The sequence below is a fragment of the Heliangelus exortis genome, chromosome 10 (assembly GCF_036169615.1).
Source record: "Heliangelus exortis chromosome 10, bHelExo1.hap1, whole genome shotgun sequence".
NCBI classification, from domain to species: domain Eukaryota; kingdom Metazoa; phylum Chordata; class Aves; order Apodiformes; family Trochilidae; genus Heliangelus; species Heliangelus exortis.
Window position 1 is genome coordinate 14,236,038 of NC_092431.1, and position 27,105 is coordinate 14,263,142.

General features: G+C 39.2%; 1 protein-coding gene across 7 annotated transcripts in view; it reads left to right on the forward strand.

Annotated features, from left to right (window-relative positions):
• LRBA (LPS responsive beige-like anchor protein) overlaps nt 1–27,105 on the forward strand; it is a 388,894-nt gene that overhangs the window by 11,822 nt on the left and 349,967 nt on the right. For all 7 annotated transcript variants that reach the window (XM_071753672.1, XM_071753674.1, XM_071753673.1 and 4 more), the window contains exons 3-4: nt 26,563–26,794; nt 26,929–27,029. In XM_071753672.1, the coding sequence (XP_071609773.1) occupies nt 26,563–26,794; nt 26,929–27,029 (333 nt within the window). The remainder of the gene's footprint in view (nt 1–26,562; nt 26,795–26,928; nt 27,030–27,105) is intronic.

The following is a 27,105-nucleotide window of genomic DNA, read 5'->3' on the forward strand; positions in this document are numbered from 1 at the left end:
AGAAACCTTCAAGATCATCCAGTCCAACCTTTGACCAACACTGTAAGCTCACCACTAAACCATGTCCCTAAGGACCAGGTCCACAGGATGTTTAAGTACCTCCAAATTGCGGATTCCACCTCTGCCCTGGGCAGACTATTCCAATGTCTGACAACCTTTTCAGAGAAAAAATATTTCCTAATTTCCAGCCTAAACCTTCCCTGGAGTAGCTTGCACCCATTTCCTGTGGGTCTGGTCAGATGCCACCAGGGAGAAGGGGCTGTCTCCTCCTCACTCCATGCTCCCTTGAGGAAGTTGAAGAGAGTGATAAGGTCTCCTCTCAGCCTTCTTTCCAGACAAGTATCAGGTAGTGGTTGGTTTGACATATCTCTAAAAGATAGAATTTAGATTGTAGAAGCATGGGTTCCTTGCATCTGGATGATGCTGAGATTTTGCAGAAAAGTGTTTTTCATATTTCCTGCTTGGAATAGGTCTTGTTTTAGAAGTGTGCTCTAGTACTTCTGTGTGAAGGTGAAAAAAAATGGCAAGCACTGCTTCTAGATACAAGTTAGCATTGTGTGTTTTCTCCTTTCTCTCCCACCCTTCCACCCACACACAAAAAAAAACCCCAAAACCAAAAAAAAAAAAAACCTTAAAACCAAATCAAACAAAAAAACCCCACCGAAAAACAGAAACAAAACCCCCAAGAGATGGGGGAGAAAATAATTTTCACAGTCAGACAGTGTGGATTACTGTAACAAGGAAAGCTGTCAGTTCAGGGTTTCCCTTAGCTAGGGTTTGTGTGGCAAATTGAGAAGCCTTGAAAATGGGATGCAAAGTGGAGTTGAGTGCTAACTTATCTTGCAGTCATTGAAAGATGGGTGTGCACATAGGCTTTTTAATTAGATATACAAAGAGTTGTTTGGATCTCTTTCAATTCCAGGAATAGAGTTAGAGGCAAAATTTTATTGGAGCAACCTAACTTTGCTCAAAGCAATTGTCTTAAAATAACTTGATTATAAATTGTTTTGAATTCAAACTTTCAAATTAAAATTCTGACTGTCTAAACATAAAATATTTATACATGTATATATATATCTATATTTAAAAAGGGGGAAAAAACCCAACAAAATTTAGTTTTTAAGGAATGTAATTTACTATACAGTAAATAGGTATTTTCAGCTGTCACAACTGCAATTTAAGCTTTTCAGAAAAGTATTATGTAGCTGAATCAGCAACAATCTCAAACCTGAAATGAAGGTATAGGTATAGAAGCTTTAGTGTGGGTGGTATCATTTATCAGTCTTTGACAGTGCAACATGAAGCTGTGGTGTTCTCACTGCAGCAAATTTGTAAACTGGTAGACTTGGGGCTGAGGAGCTACAACTTTTTTTTTTTTCTTTTTTTTTTTTAAATCCATCAGAAGGATGACAAACTTCTGTGTTTTGATGAAACAGTCTCTTTTCCCTTAAAGTCAAAATTCTTCCAGGTGCAGTGAGTAAGGGGAGGATTTTAGCATTGCTGCTGCGTTATGTGATTTGAAAGTGCTGAAGCAGAGTGCCCTAAAACCTGGAGTCTGCTTGTACTGGAACTTCAATGCAATACTTGCTTCAAACCAAATAACAATAGCACTTGCATGAATGCAAAATATTTCTTTTATATAAAAAAAAAGTAGAAGCAACAGTAATTATTTTTTACATGCAAAGAGCAACTACAGAAAGCATGTTGAGAATACTGAGGTGGTTCTATTTGCTAGGGCCTAAAAGTTAATTCTTTTTTTTACTTTATCTGCTGGTTCTCTGGAATGCATGTACTGAAAAAACCTTTAGAAAGAGGAAGATCTCAAGATGGAAATAAAAATTCTCATGTTTTCAAATCCAAATCATAAATGTGTCATTATTTTCAGCTAAACCCTTTGAAGTTCTGATACATTACCTGGGGCAGAGATAGATCTGTCCAGAGTGGATTAGATGCCTGGTCTTGTGCAGCAAGCTCCCAGGTGTGTAAGATGATGTGTGAGGAAGCACAGGTGTTATAATTTGAAGTATCTGGATTGCTTTTCTGTGGGTTCAGCTGTTGTCACTGCAGATGGTGATGACCATGGTTCCTGCCAGCAATCATTTGAAGCTGGAAACCAGAGCTTTTACATTATGTACTCTCAGTGTGTGAAACTCCTTAAGCTGCTAGCTGGACTAGTGCTTGGAACTGAAAAAAATTCCTTGTCCCCTAGGAGGATGATCTTAAATTTGTAGGAATCCACTTGTGGATTTGAGGGAAAGAATTAATGTTACTTAAGTGGTTCATGGACTTCAATGCATGTTAAATGTTGAAATACATAAACTGGATGATTTCATAAATGTAACCTTCTTATGCAGTGTGAATAAAAACATATTACCTGCTTTTCTGAGTAATAGGATGCATAAGCAAAGAAATTTACCATCTCCCCACCAGCCTCTAAAATTCTCCCATATACAAACTGAGAAATGCATCAATTTTTCACAGTCTTAGTAAGTATTGATTTATTTTTTTTAATGACTGACTTTATTCATGTATTTTTTTGTTCAGAAAATGTTACAGCTCTGAGATTATTTTTGTATTAAACACAGTGAGAAATGAGACTGGAACATAAGAAAAAGAAATTTAATTTTATCACTTCTTAAATGTTATCACACACGAGCATTCTTCTGATTACCTGGAGTCATTCAGCATCATCTGTAGTGCCATGTGTACCACAGCTGCAGTTAAATTAGTGGTTAGTGAGCAAATGAGTATGTGATATTTTAGGAATTTAAAAGCCTTCCATGGGGAGGGGTTTTTATTTCTCACTTCGTTTTCCAGGACCCACTTGTTTCGTCTTTGGCTCTCTCAGTGCAGAGCTATGGTGGCCATGAAGTGGTTGGCACTGGTGAATTTCCTCTGAAAGAATGTTGCTCATGTCCTTTTCAGCTGCATCTTCTGCTCAGTAAAGAACTGTGTCACTGCTTTAGCTGTCCCATGCTGCAGCCTCTCAGTCTGAAGTGTCTTGCATACAGGAGAGAGAACTGTGATGGTTGTTCTGTACTCCTGTGGTGTCAGGAGCTGTATCAGTCTCTGGAGTTGAACAGCTTCAAACCTTTGCAAGCAGCACATGGGCTTTTTAAGAACCCAGGTGACGAATGTAGCAGCAAGCACTCTGGTGTGTTGTGTCAATGAAAAATGTTTAAAACAAAAAGAGAACCCTGCTCAATACTACATGTTGAGTTTGAAGGGTAGGGACACTGAGCAAGAGATTTATGCTGCAGTAATGGAGTAGATTGGCAGTTATGTTTAAAGTCATTTTAATTTCCTCTTGGAGCTTTGTTTTTCTTATTTTAAAAAAGGAATTTTTCAGGTGATAAAACCTGAAATTTACCGAATTTTTTTTTTTTTTTTTTTTGTCAGTGTTGCTGTTAGATGCTTATTAGAATTATTCAAGATGCTGAAAGCTGTTTTGTGGCTTGCCTGTAAATTGCAAACTGAGGTTGACAGGCTTGATGTACATATAGAGACCAGCAATGATGGGTTCTTCAAGGGTCAGTACTGGGCTTGGTGTTGTTTAACATCTTAGTGAGGGACAGGGGCACTGTAATGGAGTGCACCCTCAGCAAGTTTGCTGATGATACCAAACTGTGGTGTGGCTGACAGGCTGGAAGGGGAGGATGACAGGCTGGAGAGTTGGGCTCATCTGAAGAGCATGAAGTTCAACAAGGCCAAATGCAAGATCCTGCACCTGGGCTGGGGAAATCCCAAGCATAAATGTAGGTTGGGTGGAGACTGGATTGAGAATAAACCTGAGGGGAAGGACTTGGGGCTGTTGGTTGTTGAGAAGCTCAACGTGAGCCAGCAAAGTGCTCCTGCAGCCCAGAAAGCCAACCGTGTCCTGGGCTGCATCAAAAGAAGCATGGCCAGCAGGTCAAGTAGATTCCCTCCCTCTGCTCTGTTCTTGTGAGACCCCACCTGGAGTACTGTGTCCAGTTCTGGAGTCCCCAACACAGGAAGGCCATGGATCTGTTGTAGTGAGTCCAGGGGAGGGCCAGGAAGATGAGAGGAGGGCTGAAGCACCTCTTCTACAAGGACAGGCTGAGAGAGTTGGGGTTGCTCAGCCTGGACATTAGAAGGCTCTGGGGAGACCTTATAGCAGCCTTCCAAGTACCTAAGTGGGGCTACAGGAAAGCTGGGGAGGGACTTTTCTTATGAAGGTATGTAGTGATAGGGCAAGGGGTAAGAGTTTTAAACTGGAAGAGGGTAGACTTAGGTTGGACATTAGGAATAAATTCTTTAATTTGAAGGTGGTGAGACATGGGCCCAGGCTGCCCAGGGAGTTGTGGCTGCCCCCTCTCTGGCAGTGTCTCAGGCCATGTGGGATGGGGCTTGGAGCAACCTGGGCTGGTGGGAGGTGTCCCTGCCCATGCAGGGGGTTGGAACTTGATGATCTCTAAGGGCCCTTCCAACCCAACCCATTTTATGGCAGGATTTGTCAGAGTATGATTGACACTAGCTTTATACTTAGATAAGATTAGAAATAAGTATAACTTGTTTTTCTTCTTTTTGTAACTCTTACTTTCCTTTCTGAACATTTCCTTGAATGTTTCACTAGGGTGTGGTTGTATGGAACATAACTGTGTTCCACAAGTCCCTTTTCTGTCTCTTGTCTGGAAATTTGCATGTGAAGAAGGAAAGAAGAAAGAGTTAATTTTTTTGGTACTGAAGTACTTCTCTGATGATGAATAATGGTGTCTATATTTGTACCACAGCAGCCTTTCATATTCTAGATCTGACACTGATCAGATGTGTTTAGGTGAAAGTGTTGCCCAAGACAGCATTGCACATAAAAGAAAACAGGTGAGTGGCAAGAATGATGAAGGAAGTTTTAGGTTCTTTTTGGAATAAGAACAAGTTTCTTTAGCAAGTGCTGTGTCCTGTGCTGAATGCTTTGCAGAAGGAGTCCAGTGATAAAAGATAATCCAAATTTATTCAGCATTTTACTTTACATGTGTTGAAAAAAACCAAACAAAACAAAGCGACCTGATTTTTCTGAAAGTAAGTGTGTAATGTGACAATTTCACAGTACAAATATATGCAAGTAGTGATGTCAAGGTATAAAATAATAATGCTGCAATTTTATGCCTGAGTAGTCTTACAGAGGGCTGAATGTGGATAAAATGTTAATCTGCTTCACTCATACTGCATAATTCAGTCTTAAGTAAACAGTAAGTAGGAAAAAGTGAGCTACATTGGACATTTCAGAAGGCAAACTGAGACTTTGCTAGGCAGAAAATACCTCAGTTTAAGGTACTGCAGAAAACTTTGAGTTTATAAATTTAATAGGATTTTCAAGACCTTGTTGCACTTACTGCAAGTGTTTTGAGTAAACAGAGGCTGATTTTATTTCATGCTGGTTTTAACTTAGAAATTGATGGAGCTGAAATAATGGGGTGGTTGTGCCAAAACCTCTGCTTGCGTTTCTTGCTTGATTTTTCAGTTACAAAAATGAAATGTTTTGTAACACAAATTGTGTGCTCACCTGTAAGGCAGTGGGAGGACATGAGAGGTTTACTTTGTGTTTTTATAGTAACTGACTCTGGAAAACACAATGGAGATGTTTACTTGAGAGACCAACCCAAGCTGTGTTTGCAGTGAAGTGGGTGAAGGCTCCACGCGACATACTTAGTGTGCATTAAATAAAAAAAGTTAAAAACATACAGAGTAAGTTTTACAGACATATTTTGGCTTTCTATTTAAGTTCATGTTAGCAAAAGCTCACAGTTGGGTCTGAGAGGCCTTCAATGTAAAGCTGTAGGGCTGCAGAACTACTAAGATCCAGAGAGTGGTGCTGAATGGGGCTGCTTCCAGTTGGCGTCCGGTCACCAGCGGTGTCCCCCAGGGATCAGTACTGGGCCCAGTCCTGTTCAATATCTTCATTGATGACTTGGATGAGGGGATTGAGTCCATCATCAGCAAGTTTGCTGATGACACCAAGCTGGGGAGAAGTGTTGATCAGCTGGAAGGCAGGAGGATTCTGCAGAGGGACCTGGACAGACTGGAGAGATGGGCTGACTCCAATGGGATGAGCTTCAACAAGGCCAAGTGCCGGGTCCTGCACTTTGGCCACAACAACCCCATGCAGCGCTACAGGCTGGGCACAGAGTGGTTGGAGAGCAGCCAGGCAGAAAGGGACCTGGGAGTCTGGATTGACAGGAAGCTGAACATGAGCCAGCAGTGTGCCCAGGTAGCCAAGAAGGCCAATGGCATCCTGGCCTGTATCAGGAACAGCGTCACCAGCAGGTCCAAGGAGGTGATTCTGCCCCTGTACTCAGCCCTGGTGAGGCCACACCTCGAGTACTGTGTTCAGTTCTGGGCCCCTCAGTTCAAGAAGGATATTGAGGTCCTGGAACAGGTTCAAAGGAGGGCAACCAAGCTGGTGAAGGGACTCGAACACAGATCCTATGAGGAGAGGCTGAGGGAGCTGGGGCTGTTCAGCCAGAAGAAGAGGAGGCTCAGGGGAGACCTCATTGCTCTCTACAACTCCCTGAAAGGAGGATGGAGCCAGGCGGGGGTTGGTCTCTTTTCCCAGGCAACTCTCAGTAAGACAAGAGGGCATGGTCTTAAATTGTGCCGGGGGAAGTTCAGATTGGGTATTAGAAAGAATTTTTTCACGGAAAGGGTGATCAGATATTGGAACGGGCTGCCTGGGGAGGTGGTGGACTCGTCGTCCCTGGAGACATTTAAAAAGCGACTCGATATGGCACTCAGTGCCATGGTCTAGTGACTGTGGCGGTAGTTGTTCAAGGGTTGGACTCGATGATCTCTGAGGTCCCTTCCAACCCAGCCTATTCTATGATTCTATGATTCTAACAATATCTAATTCTGATCTAAGAATACTTAAGCTCAAATAATTTTTCATGGGCTATTGCTGAGCTTCTTGTTCATTTTGCCTCAGCTGTATATATCTTGTACTTACAGCTTCTGTTTTATTACACTTTTCTTTAGTGTCACCTTATTTCTGTTTTTCTTATTTCCTTGATTCACATCTCAGTTTTTGGTCTTTAAAATGCTGTTCTTATTGCCTATGATTCAAGTCTTACTTGACTTGTTTGTAGTGTTGCACACATGCTGTCTGTGGACATGCTTATGGATTTTTAGAATCTGTGTTCTGACACAGAAGTGTAAGAGAACCATCATATTGCAAAACAAAAACAGTGACTAGAATTCCACTGAAGCAGTATGGTGCAAGCTAAAAGTGTAGTATTTTGTGACAGTAGTTAAGATCAACAGATAAGAGGCAAAGAGTTGTGTTGCAATAGTGGACCAATCAAATATGTGTGTGTTAGAAACCAAGGTATAAATGTATCATGGAGAGAAGAGCAATGTTCTGCAAAATCTCAGATTCTGGAAGACTTATCTAGGAATAGTGCTTAAAAATTTACAGTTGTCAATAAAGCTTTCTTTGCAAGACTGTCAAGTGCAGATTATAAGACCAAGCAAGCATGGTCTTAGTGTTGCCTTTCCTGCTTAACATGAGCCATGAGGTCAACTAATATTTTATACAGTTAGTACACAGACTAAGTGCAAATAATAAATCTTCACAAAGCAGATTAGGGGGCAGCAGAACGACTGCCAATAAGCCCACAGTCACTTATGTTTCAGTATCTTTAACAGTGTAAATAGCAAAGCATTTCTTGTATGAGGTGTTCTGCTAGAGATTTGAAGATGGTACCATGACTCTTACAAAATGCAGCTTGTAGACTAAAAAAAGCTGCTTTTTGTGAAATATTGCAATAAGTGTTCCATAATAAACTTTGATTGCAAAGGGAGGAGAATTCGGAGCTCTAATGAAAGCCCAACCAATGATGCCAAGATTGACTTGATACATTGGATGGAACTTTCATGTTTGGCCTTACAGGAACCTTTTATCTTTGCTAGAGAAAGGTAGAAACTTGGGTAAGGTGTTATTTGACCTGGTAATGACCTGACTGGGTCAGGAATGGAAAGATATTGGAAGATGTCTTGGGTGTGATAGTTATATTCTTCTTCATAGAAAGTATTTCTCACCCTAGTGTTAACTTTTCTGTGTGAGATGTGGATCTTGGAATGAAGCTGAAGTATTTGTTGCCAGAGAGATAACCCTGGTTGATAGTCAGGATTAGTGACCAAAAGTAGTTTTCTGTGGGGTGATTTGCTCCAGGTGCAATGTCTTGGCTGCTATCATAGCTAGGAGGATTATTTCAGCTAATGGAGAGTTTATGCACGTGTCTGGGTTGAAGTTAACTTGGGGAGAAGCACCTGTTTTGATCCTGATAGTTTCACAGAGATTCACATGGTGACAAGACAAATTGGGTAACAGGAATTTATAACATATTATCCTCCTTTGTATCAACTCCAGAGGATTTCGACTGACTGATTTACTAATACACTGTGAGTGGGAGCTGGCTGAGCTTCTGTGCTGTGATGATTGTAGTGAGCCTTGGAAGGAAGCCAGGGAAGCAGGGTAGGGGTTTCTCAGAAGGATTACACAGAGTCATTCTGATCTGCATCTGAAATACTGGATCTAGTTTGACCCTCGTTTGCTGTGAAATGATTGCAAAGGTGGTGCAGAGAAGTGAGATGTTGCAGTGTTATGTTTGGAGAGTTGTGGCCTCCCCTCCCAGGTGCAAACCATGCTGTTGTAATGAAGGCCTTTCCCAGAGGCAGATGAAGTTGTGTTCAGGGCAGGGAGGGACACAGCAGTGCTTTATGTCTTGCAAAAAATGATGTTGCTCTAGAACAAACCATCTGGTTTTTGTAGTGGAGTAGTTCACCAGGAACAACTTTGGTTGTGCTAGGAGAAACTCTAATTTTGTTTCTGAAGTGATGCTGAAAATGCTTTGATTAATCTTTTGTTTTGCTTTGGTTCTCTTTGTAAGTGGTACTCGAAGGAGTAAAGCTAGCTTGTCTGTGTATTACAAGATGTTTTACTAATAAACATTACAGAAGCCAAAATGATCAAACTTCTAGTTACCAGGAGTGTGCTTAATGGGGTTAGTTTTGGTTTTATACTTAATCAGCTGAAGAAAGATCAAAATGTTATGTGCTACAACAGGAAGATCTTTGTAACCTGAACTTGTAGACAAGTGAAAGGGGATGTTCTCTCTGAGGTACTGCTATTGCTGGGTAAAATTTCAGGTCACAGAAGAACTGTGTTGTTGAATGTCAAGTACTTGAAGTAATATGGTCCCTAAGGCTGTTCTTAAGGAGTCGTGTTTTAGTTGTCACAGGAATGGATGTAAGAAAATCTGTTAGAATCTCATTGAGTACTATGAAGTTGAAAATATACACATGTACTATCATGCATTTCAAATTATTATTATATTTTGATTACATGCTGGCTTGAAAGGGAAAATAAGAGTTCTGTTGGTAGCAATCTTATTTTTAAACACTTATCTTAGAGTCCCTGTGCAAGCAAGTGGATTCTTTGGGATAGGGGTAATTGTATATACATAACTTCATAAACACTTATTTCAGGTGTCTAAATACTCATTGTTTGGGTGCGGATGTGACAATGTTCCTGGCAGGTATGTTTGCAATGGCTCATTTTTAGGCAAATCCTTAACTTGTGCCATTATTTCACATCTAAGCATCTTGAACTTTGAAATTCTGCTGGCATATCTTTCAATTTCAATGCGTTTATCTTGAAAGATAGATGCGAGTACTGGGGAATCCACAGTTACTTTTTCTCTTCACAATCTGTTACCTGAAATGCCCATGAGATGGTGCTGATCAGTCTTGGTTTTGTGTAGCAGCAGCTCTGTGCACTGTTCTGACTTACTTATAAGGATGCAGTGCCTGGCACTGCTGTCTTTCTAAGAGAAGGAAAAAGGCCAGAAAACAACTGGCATTGTCTTGAATTAAAATACACAATACCTATTGCTATACTGCTTCGAATTTTGCCTAAAACCAGTGTTAATATCCTTGCTTATCTTTGAGGGGACTTATTTGATGTTAGTTTATAGAAACTCTAGACCATCACTTCATTTCTCTTTTATTTTCTTAAAAATTAGTTTCTAAATAGCCAAAGGATAACAAAGTTTTTAGAGATCTGTCATTACTGTGCTTCTGTTTCCTTCTCTTTTTCTCGAAGATCTACAGAAGTTTTCTATAAAGAAAATATTCTGTTACTAATCCACACCAGTGTGATCTGTTCTGTAGTGCTTTTCTGTGGGTATTTTATTAGTTTGATTTGTTTGTTTTCCCCTTGAATTTTGCAGACAGTTTATAACAACAAACACTGAACCCTGGGGCTTACTTACTAAGGTTAGGAGGAGACTATTTTTCATCTGGACTTGGTGTTAGATGCTCCAGTGATGTTTTTCAGGAGTGCTGAAAGGAGAGGAAGAGATTCGGGAATAATGTCTTCTGTAATGTCTTCTTTCTGAAGTAAGTTAATACTTATAGTGGGCTCCAACACAGGATTTAACATTTTTTCACTGATATTTTGAGGTTAGTCACCTTGAACAGTGTGTGTGAGGAGGTCTGGAAGAGGACACAGCTGAACTCCCAGGGAAGGACTTAGCAGTGTTGGTAGCTGGATATAGAAACAGGAGCTGGTTGTATGAAAACTGGAATGAAGTGTCTAGCACCACTTCTATATTTGTCTAAGTAAAGGCAATGCTCAAAGAAAGCACCTGGTAAGTATTATTAGGACAGATTACAGGCCTCTGAAAATGAGGACAGCTTTAAACTTGGGGAGTTGATCTCGTGGAGGTATTCAAAGAAGGATTTTGTGCAAAGGTTGTCTTTGTACAGGCTCCTCCAGTTAGATCAGACCAAGAGGACCAAAGAAAATCTGTAATATCAGGAAACTTCTTTTCCCTTCCCAATTCTTTCAATGGTGCTATGATCATTGGGTCTTTTGTGTCTTAGACTTTGTAAACTTTTTGAAATTTTTTTTCTTTTTCAAATTGCTATAGCTTTTACCAAATAAAAACCTTTCATTAGGATTGCTCTGTTCTGTCAGTGGCTGTTGAAAAAAGTATTAGGACAACAGAGAACAGAAGCTACTGAAATGCCCAGGTGCATCACCTTGACAGAAAATGGAGGCAAAACTAGAAGAGGAACCTAAAGACAAGTACAAGTCAGAAAAGCAGGATTTTTTCCTTTTTAAGGGGAAAAAGACTAACAATAAATTAAAAAAGTTCTGGCCTAATTACCTTTTGGGAAAATGGATTTAAAAGGTGTAATTTTGGAGTGTTTAAGTTCACCTGGAGCAGAAGGATTTGCATGTGTTCTGGATATGCTGAAGTGAGTGGGACAAAGAGTTTGGAATGATGCTAAAGTACAGTCCAAGATGATGCACTGAGGATTCTGAAAGTCCTTTTGGTTATTTTCAACTTGACAATAGTGTTGACTGTGAAAAAAGAAGTTGTGTCATTGTGTCTTGATGCTGAATCACCTTTGTTTGGGTGGTAATGTGTGTGAATGCAGATAGATTAACATTTAAAGGTAAAAATGAGGGTAAGAATGAATGGTTTTCTAACCCATATTCACACTGAGTAAACAAACCCCTAGAAAAGAGACATTTATGGACAAGCTGAATGAAGCTAAGGAGTAGTCAGTACCAGTGTATGCAGAAAAGGAAACCAGGGAGAGCTACAAACAGAATATAACTCTCCAGAAAAGTCGTCTTGGTTACTTTTCTTGAGCCTTCAGCAGTGCTCCCTTGAAACCCATTGTTTCCTGCAAACTTAATCTTCTCTCTGAGGAATTTAGGGAAATTACTTTCAGAATTACTTTTCTCAACATAACAGTCTCACTGAGATGAAAGTCTGTAATTCTCATTCAATTTATTCTTCCTTTTTCTTCATGTCTTCACATTTATTTTCTCCCTCACTTCTTTACATGTATTCCTGTGTACCCGATCTTCAGGCTTGTATATCTTAATTCTTTATGTAAAAATATACTTTGTTATGGAATTACTTCACCTTTTATTTGCAGCAAGCTGTGCCAGTCCTAGGTCAGACAATTTCAACTGGAGGGAAGAAATTAATATGAAAGGAAGTTAAGGAAATTTGTCATTGAATTTTCACTTGGAAAAACTGAAGTGAACGATTTTGTTTGAAAATGTTTAATTTAACATGAAATAATATTACAGTGCTTCAGGGAAGTGGCTGATTATGGTCAGAGATATGATAGACTACGAAGGAAATCCTGGAGATTTGTGTTGGTGTCATAAAAAAAAAATCTTAGCTGGAAGTGGGGCCAGTGAAGAAAATGTGGGCCTACTTCTTGTATGAAAAGAACACAAATATTGAACCTAGACCACTGTGACATTTTTTAAAATGACATTTATAAGAATTGCTTTTATACCAAAAAGTACTTTTTATTTCATGACCCAGAAAAACCTCCATCTGATTCTGCTGTCTCAGCAAGAGTACAAATCTCATCTGGAATAATTCCAAGAAAGTAATTTTCGGCAAATGAAGTTTAAATGCAGTTCTTCAGGAATTACTATTTTCATTCTGATAGAGTGTGAAGAGAGCTAAGGTGCTGCAAGAATAATTCTAAAAAGACAGCAGTTGTATTTCTGAGGAAATTAATGTTTTATAGGTTGGAATACCACACATTTAGAATGCAAGATATTAACACAGAATGGCTCACATGGACATTTCCATGCAAGTGGAAAAAATACAGAAAAATGTGGAAAAAACTCAAGATAAAGCTTCCTATATTTAAACTTGTGGGTTGGTAATCAATAAGCAGCTTGCCTAGAAGTCACCATCTACTGAACTGATGACAAGGGTTTTAAATGTATTAAGAATAAAACGTAGGACTTCAGTTTTCTGGGAATGCAGATACCTGATTTGCACTTTTATTTGTTGTATATTAAGAGAAAGATTGTGCACTGACACGATTGCTCAAGTATAGAAACCAAGATTTAAATGCACAACAGACTTTTATGAGCTATTTTTTACTGTTGCACTTCAGAATTTTATAATGAAGCAAGCCATTGATGAATTGACCTTTTGGGCAATAAGAAACGTTTCTGATGAGAAAAAATGTGTGATGATAACCTGACATGTATCTGTGTGATGACATTACCACTGTAATCAAATGCTTCTGTGATTTCTGTGCCAGCTTATCTGGTAGATCAGTAGTGACTTAAAAGCATTAAAACTTGTCCAGTTATTTATTTTTCCAAAGCTTTTTATTCCCTTATGTGAGAGACTGGGTGCAGAGAGACTGCAGCTTTGAACTCTGGGTTTCAGAGTAATTGGTTGGCCCTGGGGATTTGGAAGTCCTAAAGGCTGCAGTTTCATTGCATCTGTTGCAGCCCTTTCAGAGCCAAAGTCTGAGAGCTTTGTAGGTCCTCGGGTGTCTCCTGGGTAATATGGTGGGAAATCAGGACTCTTATCTTGGACAAGTTCATAATTCAGTCAGCGATGAGCAGCAGAAATGTGGCAATCATGGTATCAATTTCTGTCAGCAACATTCTTTTCCCTACCTGTAATTGTTTTTATTTTTTTTTAAGCTGGTGAGAGAAGATTGTGGAATCACAAGTTTCAGCAAACTTATATTTGTCTTGGGCTTAGGAAGAATTTTCTGAATTCCAAAATTGCAACAGAATAATACTAATCAAATGGCTACTTTTTTTGTCTTTTTTTTTTTTTTTTTCCTTAAATTTACATTCTCTCTGGAGAACCGTGACAGTGGAAGAATTACAAATTTGCAGTACTTTGCTGCAAAACTAAGGAACTAAGGGGAGTAGAGAAGTGTGTTTTAAGTTGGATGAACGTGTGGTAGGATAGAAATTGGTGGATTTGGATATCCAATATCCCCTACACAGAAATACACACTGTAACAACTGAAGTTTTGGAACAGTGCCATATGTCTTGGTATTTGACAAAAACACCAATGCACTAAAGTTTAGTTGATAATTTTGGTATAACATCAATGGTAATCTAATCTCCTGAATTCACAGGTACCACTTCAAAGTTACTTTTCTACTTGGAAAAGTATGGGGAATAATGCAGACGAGTTCACATGTACCCATTTGTGTACAAATGCACTTTGCTAGGGCTTTGTTCTCCAAAGTTACACTGGAACAAAAGGTAATGAGTTGACTGATGGAAATGAGAAGGGAACTTTTAAGAATAAAGGCTTTTGTTCAGCTATTTTTTATAATTTTTCTTTTTTTCTCCTCTTAAAGGCACTTGCATTCCCTGGTAATTGCAGTGAGATAATGAAGATACTAGTGCCAATCTTTGCCTTCACAGCTCAGAGGCCACTGTTTGTGCTGCCATCAGGTTGCTGTCTTCAAACTTGTTTCTATTTTCATGGGTTGTTTGGTAATTCCTTTTTTGTTGTATTGGGAAATCTCTTTTTCTCAAAAGTAAATATTTACTTGTGTAAATTAAATTCTGTAGTTACTCTTGCTGTCCCAGAATCCCTGACTGTGATAGGTGTTACATCTTTTCTTTGAAACTTGTTTTAATAAATAAATATAATTTCAATATAGGAAAGGCATATTTTAAGAAAGCAGCAAGAAGGTTACTTGTTCTTTTGTTAGTGTGGGTTTTTACTGCATATAGAATTTAAAGGAAATTATGTAGGACTGCAGTGGGTAAAGAAAAAAGGGAAAATAATTTGGATATGGAATGAAATAGTAGTTTTTGCTGAAAGTATTATACTGTTTTTTATTTTGATGGCATTAACCTCCTTTTATAATGATACTTTCTTTGTTCTCAAGCTAAGTAGCTTTTCATAGTGGCAAATGTTCTTTCCTTTACTGTCTCAGTGAAGGAAAATTTATTCTGTTATTTTTCACGGAGAAAAGAGCATTCTAAGAAACACCATTTCACACACTCCTACATAATTTGAATGTAGACATTTTTTAGCTTATGTGTATTATCAGGCACGGATAAAAATTTGGTTTTGATTCATAGATTTGTGTGTGGGAAAGGTGTTAAAGCATCCTTCTAAATTCTTAAGTGCTTCTGAGTGTAGCTATTCCAGAGCAAGCTTTTTACCTGAGGTGGCAGTGTTAATGAAGGAATGGTGAGAACTCCAGGAGTGCCCTGCTTTTGTCAGAACTTTGGACAAATCTGTTGAATGAATTGTTTGAATGGGTTGGTTTTAAGTTCAGAATATCAGATGGAGACCAAACCTCATCAATTCCAACTTTATGGCTAAAGGCTTTTTTCAGTCTGTCATTCAAACCCATTCTGTCTCTCACTTGTTGCTGCCCTCCAGTCGGGGACAGGAGTGGGAGTCCTGCCATGTTTGCTGAAGAATATTTATTTGCCTTGCAGAGACTCAGGTTTCTCTTGGTAGTATTAAAAAAAAAAATCAATCAGGACTTAGTTTGCACTTGATTAATTGAGGATGTGTTTGTCTTCTTGGTCTGTCTCCCATTTGTAGCTCTGGTCAGCAGTTCCCATGAGCTCGGTCTGTGTGTGTTGTGGGAGTTTGTTCACTGGCTGGGAGGAGGTGGCTTTCCCAGAGGAAATGGGAAACTGGATGGTTAATGCTTAGCTAAATGTTCAGGCAGATACTGGACAGCTAAGTCTGAACTGTACTGTTTTCTATGAAAATGGAAATGGTGAAAGGAGAAAAGAGTTGTCATACGGGGTGACTGAGACTTTAGAAGAAGAATGGGGACATTATAAACAGGACAGTGTATTTGTAGGTGACAGTGGTGACAAATGCAACACTAGTAGTGTTTGTCTTTGTGTGTGTTGTGCTTTTTTTCCTCTCTCCTTTGCTGTGGTAACTATTCCTTGGAGACAATTTCCATGTATTCATTGCTGAGAGAAGAGACAAAGACAAATAAAGGCAGGGGAGAACCTTAAAGGGAATGGTAGTAGGTTGTGCACTATGAAGGGGAAAAAAAACCCAACAGAAAACAGTGTTGTGGCAAATAAGGGGAGAGGAAAAAGCTTTAAAATGGTTTTGCAAACACAGAAATCTCTTCTACTTGTAACAAACCTTAAATGGCAAGTCATACTTTTCTGTCCCCACTTTCAGTATTGCTTTCTGTCAACTGAAAGAAATAAAAGAAAAACAGAGGCTAGTCATGGGGATCTTATGAATGTGTCTGTTCTCAGGAAGGCACATTCTTCTGGTGTAGTTAGAAGAAATCATGGGGCTAGCAATGACAGTTTTGCTGTTATAAAATCTGAGGTGGATGGAGGGCATCAGAGCACAGCTGTGACTCCTGTGGTCGCTGCCTTGACTCTTGCCCCTGGTGTCTGCACATGGTGTAGATCACAAGAGGAAATGATCCCCAGTGCTGGTACTGAATCCTTGATCTCAGCCAAGTATTACTGACTTGTTCTTTGTCAAGAAAAGGAATCTCTTAATCCTTTCCATTGCCCACTTGAGTCTTGTGCTTTCCTCCTCTAAGATACTTATTCCTTCAATACACTTAATTTCTCAGTAAGAAGAAGTGAAGGGCTGTTCTTTACTCTAGGCACCCTTCTGTTCCAGCCAGGATCATCCACATGGTTCTCTCATGTTGATCAAAGCTGCAGGAAACCAAAAAACTGGCAGTAGGGAAGGCTGAGTGTTACACTTCCCATCACATGTCATTTCCTACTCCTTACATTCAAACTCTTAACCAGCTCTGCCTTAGCTGTGGCAGCAAGATCTGAGAAAGCAAACACAGTGTTTTCCAGTTCTGGACTGAAGTGTCAGGAATGACAGAAACAGATTTGCTGGTTCATTTTCCTCTTTCTTTTTTTTTTTTTTTTTTTCTCCTTTTTTCTCCTCCCCTTTTTTTCCCTCCCCTTTTTTTCTTTCTCCCCTTTACCTTTGGATTTTGTAACCATGGTACCTTTAGTTGTGCTGGGATTCTCTTCAGTTGATTTCCTTTGTTCCTTTCTCCCTCACTTGTAGCTCTTATCCCCTGGTCACAACAAGCTGACAAAGCACTTTCAAATATGTTTGCTGGAATAAACTCAACCTTGTTTTATTCCTAGAATTCCATGGTTGCAGTTGTTTAAGATCTCTATAGTGCAAAGATCTTCTGCAAAGGTTTCTATAGTGCATGCCTGGTTTAAATCAGAACTTAGAGTTACACAGTAAAATTTGCAGGATGCAAACTTCAGAATCTGAAGGTGGCTTCCCTCCCCCCATCCCCAATCCACTGTTTAATATCAGGCAAATGTGTTATTTCTGAAGAAAAATAGCAGGATATATTGTCCTCTGTTGACTAGGGCAGTGGTCTTCAAACCTTTTTCATTTCATACCCCATCGGTAAAAATCTTTGAGCATGCACCCCTAATAAATGCATAACTTTTAGAAGAAATTGTATACATGTAATGCTGTATTTGTACATTAATTTACAAACCATACAAAAATAGACAGTAAAGTGAGATAAAATAGTAAGTATTTTTAATTTTTAAGCTTTATTATAGATACAAAAACCTAGGTTATAGTACATTACTGTGCCTTTTAACTTATTTGTTGAGCTTCTGTGTAGTTTTAAGTGTTTGTAAAGTTAAAGTTATATTTGCTCAGGCTTGGTCTCAGTGGGATGTAGTTGGGGTGTTTTTTCCTGATTTGGCCTACGGGCAGAATGAATTTGTTTCTGCCTGCAGCATGGAGTGTGAGAGTTCTGACTGAGCACAAGCAGGGAATTCTTCCAAGGTTCCTCTCTGGATTGTTCCCCACTCTGGCCTTGTTGTTTCATATGATATGAGAAATCTTCACTTTTGGGCTTCTTCCTTGAGCAGAATGATTAGGATAGAAGGGAATGCAGACCTGTTCAGCCTAGTTGTAAGTGACTGAGCTGTGGTTAATCTGTTTTTCTCAGCCTTTAGCAGAACGTTTTTATTTGCTGATGAGTGATAGTTCCAGACTTGGCAGAAAGTTATGTGCTCGATGAAATCTGAAGTATTTGGATCCTGGAAAAAAAAATAATCTATTTTCATATTCTTGTAAATCCAAATAGAGATATTTCATAACTTTTGTAAGTGTAGCTAGGGAGGAAAGTTCTGCAGTAATGAAAGGGACAATATGGTACAGTGTAAGGTACTATGTGTGCTATCTACAGAGTGCTGTGGTACTATGTGTGTTTCATGTATTTGAGTTGAAATTCAGAGTGATGTAACTCAAACTGTCTTTCTACTGGATGTCATAAAATGACAGATTTCTGATTTGTAAAATGTCAAAACCGTAAATCATTAGTTTGCTAAGATTGCACTAGCAAGCTATTAAAGAACATGGCAGTATTTACTGTAGATAAATGCAAATTTAAAAAGGTTCTCTGTATCGTGGTTTAAATGATTTATTTGCTTTCAATGCACACAGGAATCTGATGTGATGTAAAGATTTAGGATATTTCATTTCCTGTATGGAGCTACAAATTTGCATATTATTAAACCATCTCTTAGACTCATATCTTTTCTGTATGTCCTAAAAAGCATCACAGGTTAAGGTAGGCTGAAAAAAAAAATATAACAAAAGCAGAATTTACTGCTATTAATACAGAAAGTGTAAAGATACAAATTTCCCCTGGACTTAGATATAGTCTATGCTAATAACTGCTGGGATCTGTATTATAAGCTACACTTGGAAAACTGATGGGTTTTGTAAATACACCTTTACCTAATACATGGAGTGTGTTAAGATTTTGACTTGTCAGGTCTTTGTTTCCCCAGGGATTTCCTCTTGGTTGCTTGTGCTCCTCGGGAGCAAAGGGGCTCCATGCCCAGGGTTGTACTTGATGGTTTAAACCTGGTGGTTTATGGTGCCTCTTGTTCTCTTTTCCCAACTCGTCCAGGGGCCTGCAGGTCTGCTGGGTATACCCACCCTCTGGTCTGTCTGAGGTTGGTTCCCTGGACCTCTTGGCAATCCTGTTTATCTCTGCTGTCCCACCTCTTGATGGGTCAGTAATCATTGGGAGGAGGGTAAAATTCCAATATTGGTCTTGTCTGTGCCTTCCACTTTTGGAATCTGGTGCTGAGTTTCCAGAGGGGCAGACACAAGCACACTGACCCATGCTTTGGGGTGCTGTAAATGGTTTCCAGTTTGAGCATGGTATTTTTTTTTTATTCCAACTTTGAAATTTCACATTGTTCATACTGAGGTATGAACATACTGTTCATACTGCTCATACTGAGGTAAATTACTGGATCCCAAACTGTTAAAAAATAAATTTAGGACTTTGTTCTTTTTTTGTCTTTGTAGTATGAAATTTCACTTCGCTGCTCATGTCACGTAAAACTGGGATGGTTCCCCTTATAAGGTAGAGATGGATCTTCAGGTTTTGGTGCATACTTTAAAGGAAAAAAAAAATTACAAAAGCTTTTTCAAAAATAGATTAAAACCCAGAATTCATAGTGCCATTGTTCCTGCCCCTGTGTTTAAAAGCATTGTGGTGCTAATTCTCCTTGTGTTGCTCTACTTGTACTGGGGCTTCAGTTGCACACTAGAAACTGAACTAATTGTTTTAGTGAACTAATTCAATTTAAAAATGCTTGCGAGCAGGGCAAAAATAGGGGATTAATAGCTGGGATTAATATAATATCGTGGATTGCAGCACAATTATATTTTAATGCTGTTTTTAATCCCTTCTGTTGGGAAGGAGAAGCTCATAGGTAAATATCACTGTCATTAGGATGCTTCCGATATATTGTGCCTACCTGGACAAGAATTTTGCTTTTTTGTCATTTCTTGTTTTGGCTGAGAGAAGAATTTTAATATATACATAGATATAGCTCAGTACCTCTTAAAGAAAAGTTTTCATGTACTCTTTTATGTCTCAGATGAACTGGCAAGCAGGAGATGCTTGCTCCTGTTTCCAGTGCAAATGTGTTGCCTTCTGTAATCACCAGTTGCAAAGCTGAAGAAACTCTGCTTTTATAGAAACCAATGTCAACTTTTTCTGCTAATCTGAAACCTTACCCGGTTTTATTTCCTGGAGGTGCAGTTTGCTTCGTTGTGGCAGAGCATGAGGTGTAAGCAGCTGGTACAAAGCTGTTCGGGGAGGAAGAGAATGTCAGCATGCTGGGAACACTGCATTGGGCTCGCCTAATGCTGGGCTCTCGGTTTCTAATACAACATTAGGTGGCAGTAGCAGACTCTTAACACCTTGTGCCTGCTTGGTTCTGTGATTTTTCCTCTGCTTCCTTTGCTGCCTGTTACATGAGCGAAAACACAGCCTGTCCTTAGTGAGTCTTCCCTATGGCGGCACAGGAGGCTGTGCTGATACAAGCACTGACCTTCTCTTAGGGCCTCTGCGTGCCGTTTCCAGAATTCCCAGTGGATGGAATAGGCATTGACACAAAAATCTCCATTGTCCATCACAGCACTGGAAGTTGGGCTAAATTCTGTGCATGGAATCAGCAGAGCAGAGTCACTTAAATGGAAAGTTAAATTTTCACGTGACTGGAAGTTTTACAGCATAACTTAGTTGCAAGACATAATTCTCAGTTTTGAGCTGTTGCTAGGGAATAAACCTTCATGCCCTCTTCTAGCCTAAAGATGTTTTATTCCCATGAGCCACAAGCAGTTTTGAAGCTCATGACTGAGATGCATTGCAGGTATCCTAGGGAAGACTGAAATACATTTCTAGACCCATCTTTTTGTGGAAGTTAACATCCTTTTGTCTAAGATGCCAGGACAGATTTTGAGTCAGTCTTTGCCGTGTCACATGAAGCACATCCCTCCTCCCCCCCCCAACTTCACAAATATGGTTCAGTTCCCTGAGTGGAAGATCAGATTTGTAAGGTCTCACAGTTCACTAAACCAGTTCAGCCTAAATCTAAATCTTCCTGTGATTCTGTGCTTGCTGAATGTAGTTGTAGCCAGGTTTTCAAAAAAGAGAGACACTTGAAGAAATTTAATTTTGATACAGAACACACATATTACATCACTGTGAAGGGATGCACTGGGCATGAGTTTTACTGAATGATCCAGCTGGGATCACAGTTAATAACAGGACTGAACACACAACTGAATCACACAAAAGCATCAAGGTTATAGTGGGTGCAATGCTGTTCCACAATGCCACTCTTGATATGCCTGGTTTAAAAACCTGTCTTATTTGCCAAGTAAATGAAGGTGAAGACTTATTCAGCAACTTGGCAACAGGAAAGAAAGCCTCTAAATAGAGAAGAAAATGTAGTTTTCCCTGTCCTCCCCTCCTTTTTTTTTTTTTTTTTTAATCATCCTTTTTACCTAGAAAGCAGGGGAGCTGAGTATTATTGATGCTATTTTTGTAGTCTGCTGCTTAATGTTGGATGGGGGAAAGTGGCAACTACAGCCTGAGGTATCATCAGGAAAAGTTTGTGGTTTTCTGCTGAAGAAATACCTGTTTGCTCTTTGTCTCTTTTGTTTGGGGGTTTTGGGGTTTTGGCTTTCTGTTTTGGTTTGTTTGTTTGTTTTGTTGTTTTTTTGTTTTGTCTTTTTTACCATGAAAGAAAACAATACCAAAGTTAGAGCAAGGTTGAAGAGCATGATTACAGAAGAGGCTGGAGCAGGATCTTTCCTTCTGTGAAGGAGTCAGTGGTTACTTGCATTTCATGGTCTCACATTACTTCGAGCTACTGCTAACACTACAAACATCAGCATGTCTCTGGGAGGGTGTTACCTTGCCTTTAGTGAGTGAGCCTTCTGACAGTTCTTTGGGCTTTGCTTAGTTTTTCTGGTTGCATTAAGGTTAATAAAGTGGTGATATATTGAAGGAAAAAGGGTTGAGATCCAGGCTTTTTGTCACAGCCAGGATGTAGCTGTTGACTTGAGCTGTTTATTGTGTGGCTATTCGGATGCCTTGGGATAACCCATGGTCTTGTGGAATCCTGGCCCTAAAGGGATTTTATTTCTTATATTTCCCAAATGTTTCATGTGTGTTTTTAGTGATCACTACCTTTGTCTTGAGTTTCTGAATACATAAAAAGGGATGGAGTCCAGGAAGGGGGGTTTTACTTTGGTGGAAGACGTGAGTAAATGTAGACAGAGAATTTTACTATTACTTGGAAGCATAATGGCTAAGATGAAACCATCTTGTTTTGATTTTCCTCTTCATGAGCTGCATTCAGATGTCATCATCAAGGGTTGAAAAATAGGGGTGTCTTTTTTTATATTTTGATGTATATTTGATGTATGATGTATGTTTTTGTGTTATGATGTAAAATTGCAGTGAGAACAGAACAGTTTTGGCTGACGTAGTGATTTTCTGAAGAGAAGAAGGATGTAGGGTGTATACCAGAGCTTTGGTTGAAATAGCAATTGGCTTAGCTTCAGCACAATTTTCTTGATGTTTATTGTGAATAAATACCTTACTCTTATAAGTAGAAGACTTTTGGCACTTACCAGCTGTGTATGCACAGCTTTGGGGGTTCTTAGGAAGCATCAATTTTTAATATTTCCATTGAGATAGGACTGACCTATTTGTTTGCAGTTCATGGGATAGACATTTTTCACTGGATGGGCTTGTCCATACATCTTGTGTTGGACTGCTAATGAAACAACTCTGAGATTACAAAATCAACACCTTGTGGAAAAGGGAGGTCTCAGTTGGCTTGGTTAATAGCTCTTTCCTCGTGGCTTTGGGTTACAAAACAAGTTAATTTTACTTGATGTGTACGTTATATAGCAACCAGTTTGAGGGAAACCTATATAACAACCCTGTAGTTATCCCAACTATAGCCAATATAGCTTTTCCAGGAGAAACACTGTGTGGTCTTGGCCTTTATTTCTTTTTTTCTGTTCTAGTTCATGGAAATACACATATGCTTACAAGCTCTTGAAATATTTTGTATCTGTCACTGGGAGAAAGGACTTTAGATTAATAATCTAGGTCTTTCAGGACAGTGGAATTGACTGTGTTTATTCTGAACTATTTTCTACATACTGGTTGCTCACCCAAAGAAAGCACTGTTTCTTTTATGTCTCAGATGATTTCTCCAATTTCATTGCAGATGAAAGTTTCATTGCAAAGAGAGGTTTTGTATGTTTAAATTGGCTTCTTGTTTCTATTTAGAAAGTGATGTTGTGCTATTTTATACTTAAAATTAGTGCTATTATGTTGACTTCTTATTAGTTTGGCTCTATAAAGGAAAAAACCAACATTGAATGTGTTGTTAAAAATTGTTGTAAACTATTATCCCTGTTCTCAGTCAGCTACATGTAGAAACATTTTACCAAAAAGCTTGAGGGTATGGGCTTGTTTTATATATAGTTTTTGAATATAAGGTAAATATGAAGTAAATGTAACTGGCAGAATGTAAAATTTGTGAGAATATATTTGAATACTGTGAATACTTCACTTTAAACCCATTCCTGTAAGCTTATGCTTACATGCTGAAGAAAGAAAACGTTATGCCACCCTGTAGGTTGCTATAAAAATTGTTTATGCAGCTCAGCATAGGACTTAAAATACGTTGGATTGGAGAATTTTGAAAAATGTACTGTGCGACATGGGAGACCAAATCATGCTAAAGTGCAAGGAAAGACTATACATCAGTTCAAAGGCTGCATTATTCAAAAAAATACAACCATAAAAAAGGTAATAAGATTACATTCTCACACTTCATGGCTGGTAAGGTGCATTAAGCTGCTCAGATATTCATAACTTACTGTGACATTTGGGAAGATTACATTTTGCTGTGCACAGACATTACCACAGCTCAGATAATAACTAGCCAATGCATGGACCTGGATTATGATCCCTGTCATTGGAAACAAATTTGTGTTTTGAAGGTTGATCAGTTTCAAATCACCATTAGAAAGGGTTAATATGAAATACTGGGGGGTGTGTGTGTGTATGTCCTTATGTGTGTCTAATGGGTATGCATACATATAGTACATCAACTGCACTGTGCCTTTGGTATATTGCTTTCTCTGGCAGTTTGTTGGGTTTTTTTTGGTTTTTTTTGTCCTCACTTCCCTTAAAGGAAATGTTAAAATGGTAATTATTTTGACCATAGCATATTATTTCTAGGATGTGGTTGCTGAAATGCTTATGTTTGCAGATGAGACTGGAGACCTAATTTGACAGCTTCCCGGATGGGTGGTTACTGATAATAGTGTATCTAGCCAAAAATGAAAGATGGGTGGTGTAGACTATAGGGTGAAGGTAAGGTCACCTCTAGTTGCAGTATATGGTTTTGGTGTGATAATTGATGGTTGGCTGATAGTTAAAGCCAATTGTGTAAAGAGTTGAATTCCTTGTTAAGAATTAGCAGGTGTTTGGGGCTGCAGTTACATCTTCAGATAGAATAGCTGTACATGTAATGCAGTATTTTCTTTGTTTCTTACTCTGGTAGTGACATAGAGAGTGGCCTTCTAAGGAATGTAGTGGCCTCAGTTCTGTAGAGGATGGTAAATTGAGTGTCTTTTACATTTTCAAATGTTTTGCTAAATTTTTTTTTAAGGGGAGGTACTCTATTTTTTTTTTTTTTGTGATAGTTTTGTTTTAATCCATTCTGCTCAGCATTCCCCTTTGAATTCTACCTTAGAGTTTTCTTAAGGCAGACCTCTGCTCCACCTTATGGATGAGGAAAACTGAGGCTTGGAGAATGATAGTGACTGGATAGATTTGTTTGAGCTGACAGTGTGAGCTGATATAAAGAAGCTGGGAATATAATGCAAGTCTTCCCATTCAGTTCCTGCAGTATCCCTAGATAGTAAGGAAGCATCTGATAGTAAATTGCATAATTATTTTTCATGACCAAGAAGGGAGAAAATAGAAATGTATAAATTACTGTCTAGAAATGGTTGCCAGGTGTCATTGTCTATTCTGTCATGAAAGCAGTGACTTCCTCTGCTTCTTGTGGAGTTGGATGTTACTGATTTATGCCCAGAAGGCCAAAGATTGCTTCTTCAAAGTGACAAGATTTAGACACTTGGGAAAAATGTATGGTAATTTTAGTGGTTAATGAAGAGCATATATATTCTGTCCTGTTGGGTAAGTTATTTTCAGGTCCTGACCAGCTGAGAGAAGCTAATATGGAAGCAAGTTGGTATATGCATTTTGGGGCAGCTTTGACACAGGGTATGACTTTGGCAAGTGTCAATACTGAAGCTGCTAATGGTCAAAGCCCACGAGAGCAGCACCACGTAGGACAGCAACCATGTCTTTCATTAGACAAACTCTAAAAGTGGGAATGAGCTGAAGTGCTGAAAGCATGAGTTCATTTTGGTAATTTGAATTCCTCTTTCCAAATTCTTATTTGTGTGGTGGTATGCAATGGGTATTTTGGCAAGCATGGCAAGCATTAAGTTTAATATAGTTCTGCAGTCCAAGAGAAGCTTAAAAAGTGGAGGGAGCAGCAGGTAATTGGGGTAGAGGAGTCAAATTAGTACAGTCCATCTTTCCTTCAATGGAAACTTTCACTGAGTATATAAATGAGAATGAAGTAGATGATTTCCTTCCCCATCTCTGCCTCCTTGGGGTGTGTGTGTATGGTCAGTTACTCAGTGTATGTTCAAAGCCTGCATTTAGGAGACCTGACATACTACAGGGTTCAAGTGCCTGAGCCAAAGCATAGTCAGAGGCTTCAGAAGAGTTCATATCCATGCAAATACAGCAAGCCTTTGCTTCCTGTCAGTGCCTGTGGCTGCTAGTGCCACTGGCAGTTAAGTATTAACCAGCTTTATTCATTATTCAGGAGTGACTCCTAGCTGTTTGCTCTTTGTAAGCGGAAATATTTCTGATGTGCATCAGCTCCTTTTGGCTGGAATGGCATCTGTCTTTGAGGAGTGTTAAGCACATGAGAAGGAAAGCTTTTAGGGCCACTCCAGACCACTTATGGTAACTTAGCTGACTTGACTCTCTCATCTGGTTTGGAACAATTAGAATCATAAAAGTGTTTTGGTTGGAAAAGACGTTTAAAAGAATTGAGTCCAACCACTAACCTAACTCTACAGAGTCTGTGGCTACACCATGTCCTCAAGCACCACATCTACATGTCTTATACGCACTTCCAGAGGTGATAATTTCACTAGCTCCCTGGGCAGAATGTCTTCAATAACACTTTCAGTGAAGAAACTTTTCCTAATATCCATTCTAAACCTCCCCTGGTGCAACTTGAGGCCAACAAGGCTTTGCTCTTGTCTTTTCACTTGTTACTTGGTGGAAGAGACCGACCCCCACCTCCCTAGTTTCAGGCAGTTTTAGAGAGCATTAAGGTCTCCTCTCAGCCTCCTTCTTCAACAACCCCAGTTCCCTCAGCTGCTCTTCATAAGACTTTTGTTTTTCAGACCCTTCACCAGCTTGGTTGCCCTTTTGTGGGCTCACTCCAACATCTCAGTGTCTTTCATGTTTTGGGGGACCCCCTGTTGGTCTCTTCACTTTTTAGCTTTATGAGGCAGCTCAGGATATCTGAATCTTAAAGCACCCAAATTTTCTGCAATGATTTTCTGAGAGGAGGTGGCACCATAGTAGCACCTTATCTGAAGCTGCTTTAGCAGAATATGGAACAGGAAGAATTAGACTTGAAGTAATGATATTGGCCTCATGATGGCTTTTCTTAGCTTTCACATGTCTTTGATGTCTGGCTTCTTGTAGAATTAGTAACTTCAGACACAGAATGCTACCTTCATACAACTGTTTTAAGGTTTTGCTTTTAATCTTGTGTCTGAAAGCTTGTTGGGGGCCAATTTGACTTGGAAATGAACTTCATCATCCAAGAAGGAGAGGGAATCACCTGTATGGTAGACTTGCTGGACAAGTGTGACATCACCTGCCAGGCTGAGGTGTGGAGCATGTTTACAGCAATCTTGAAGAAAAGCATCCGGAATCTGCAGGCATGCACAGAAGTGGGGTTGGTGGAACAAGTGCTCAAGAGGATTGATAAAACTGACAGCATGATTGCAGGTACAGTTTCACTTTGTGTGTGACTCAAACCGTAATCCTCCTATGTCAAGCCTCATGGAAGTGTTTATTAATTGCAAGAAATTTGTTGTGGCATTTTAATAAGCATTTATTTTTACTGTTCTTTTTCTTTTCAGATCTCTTAGTTGATATGCTTGGTGTGCTGGCTAGCTATAACTTGACAGTTCGAGAGCTCAAGTTATTCTTCAGCAAGCTTCAAGGAGAAAAAGGGAAATGGGTAAAAGATAAAGGCAAAACTGAAACCATTTTTGTAGTCTTGCTTGTACTTTTACACTAATATCCACAGGTTAAAA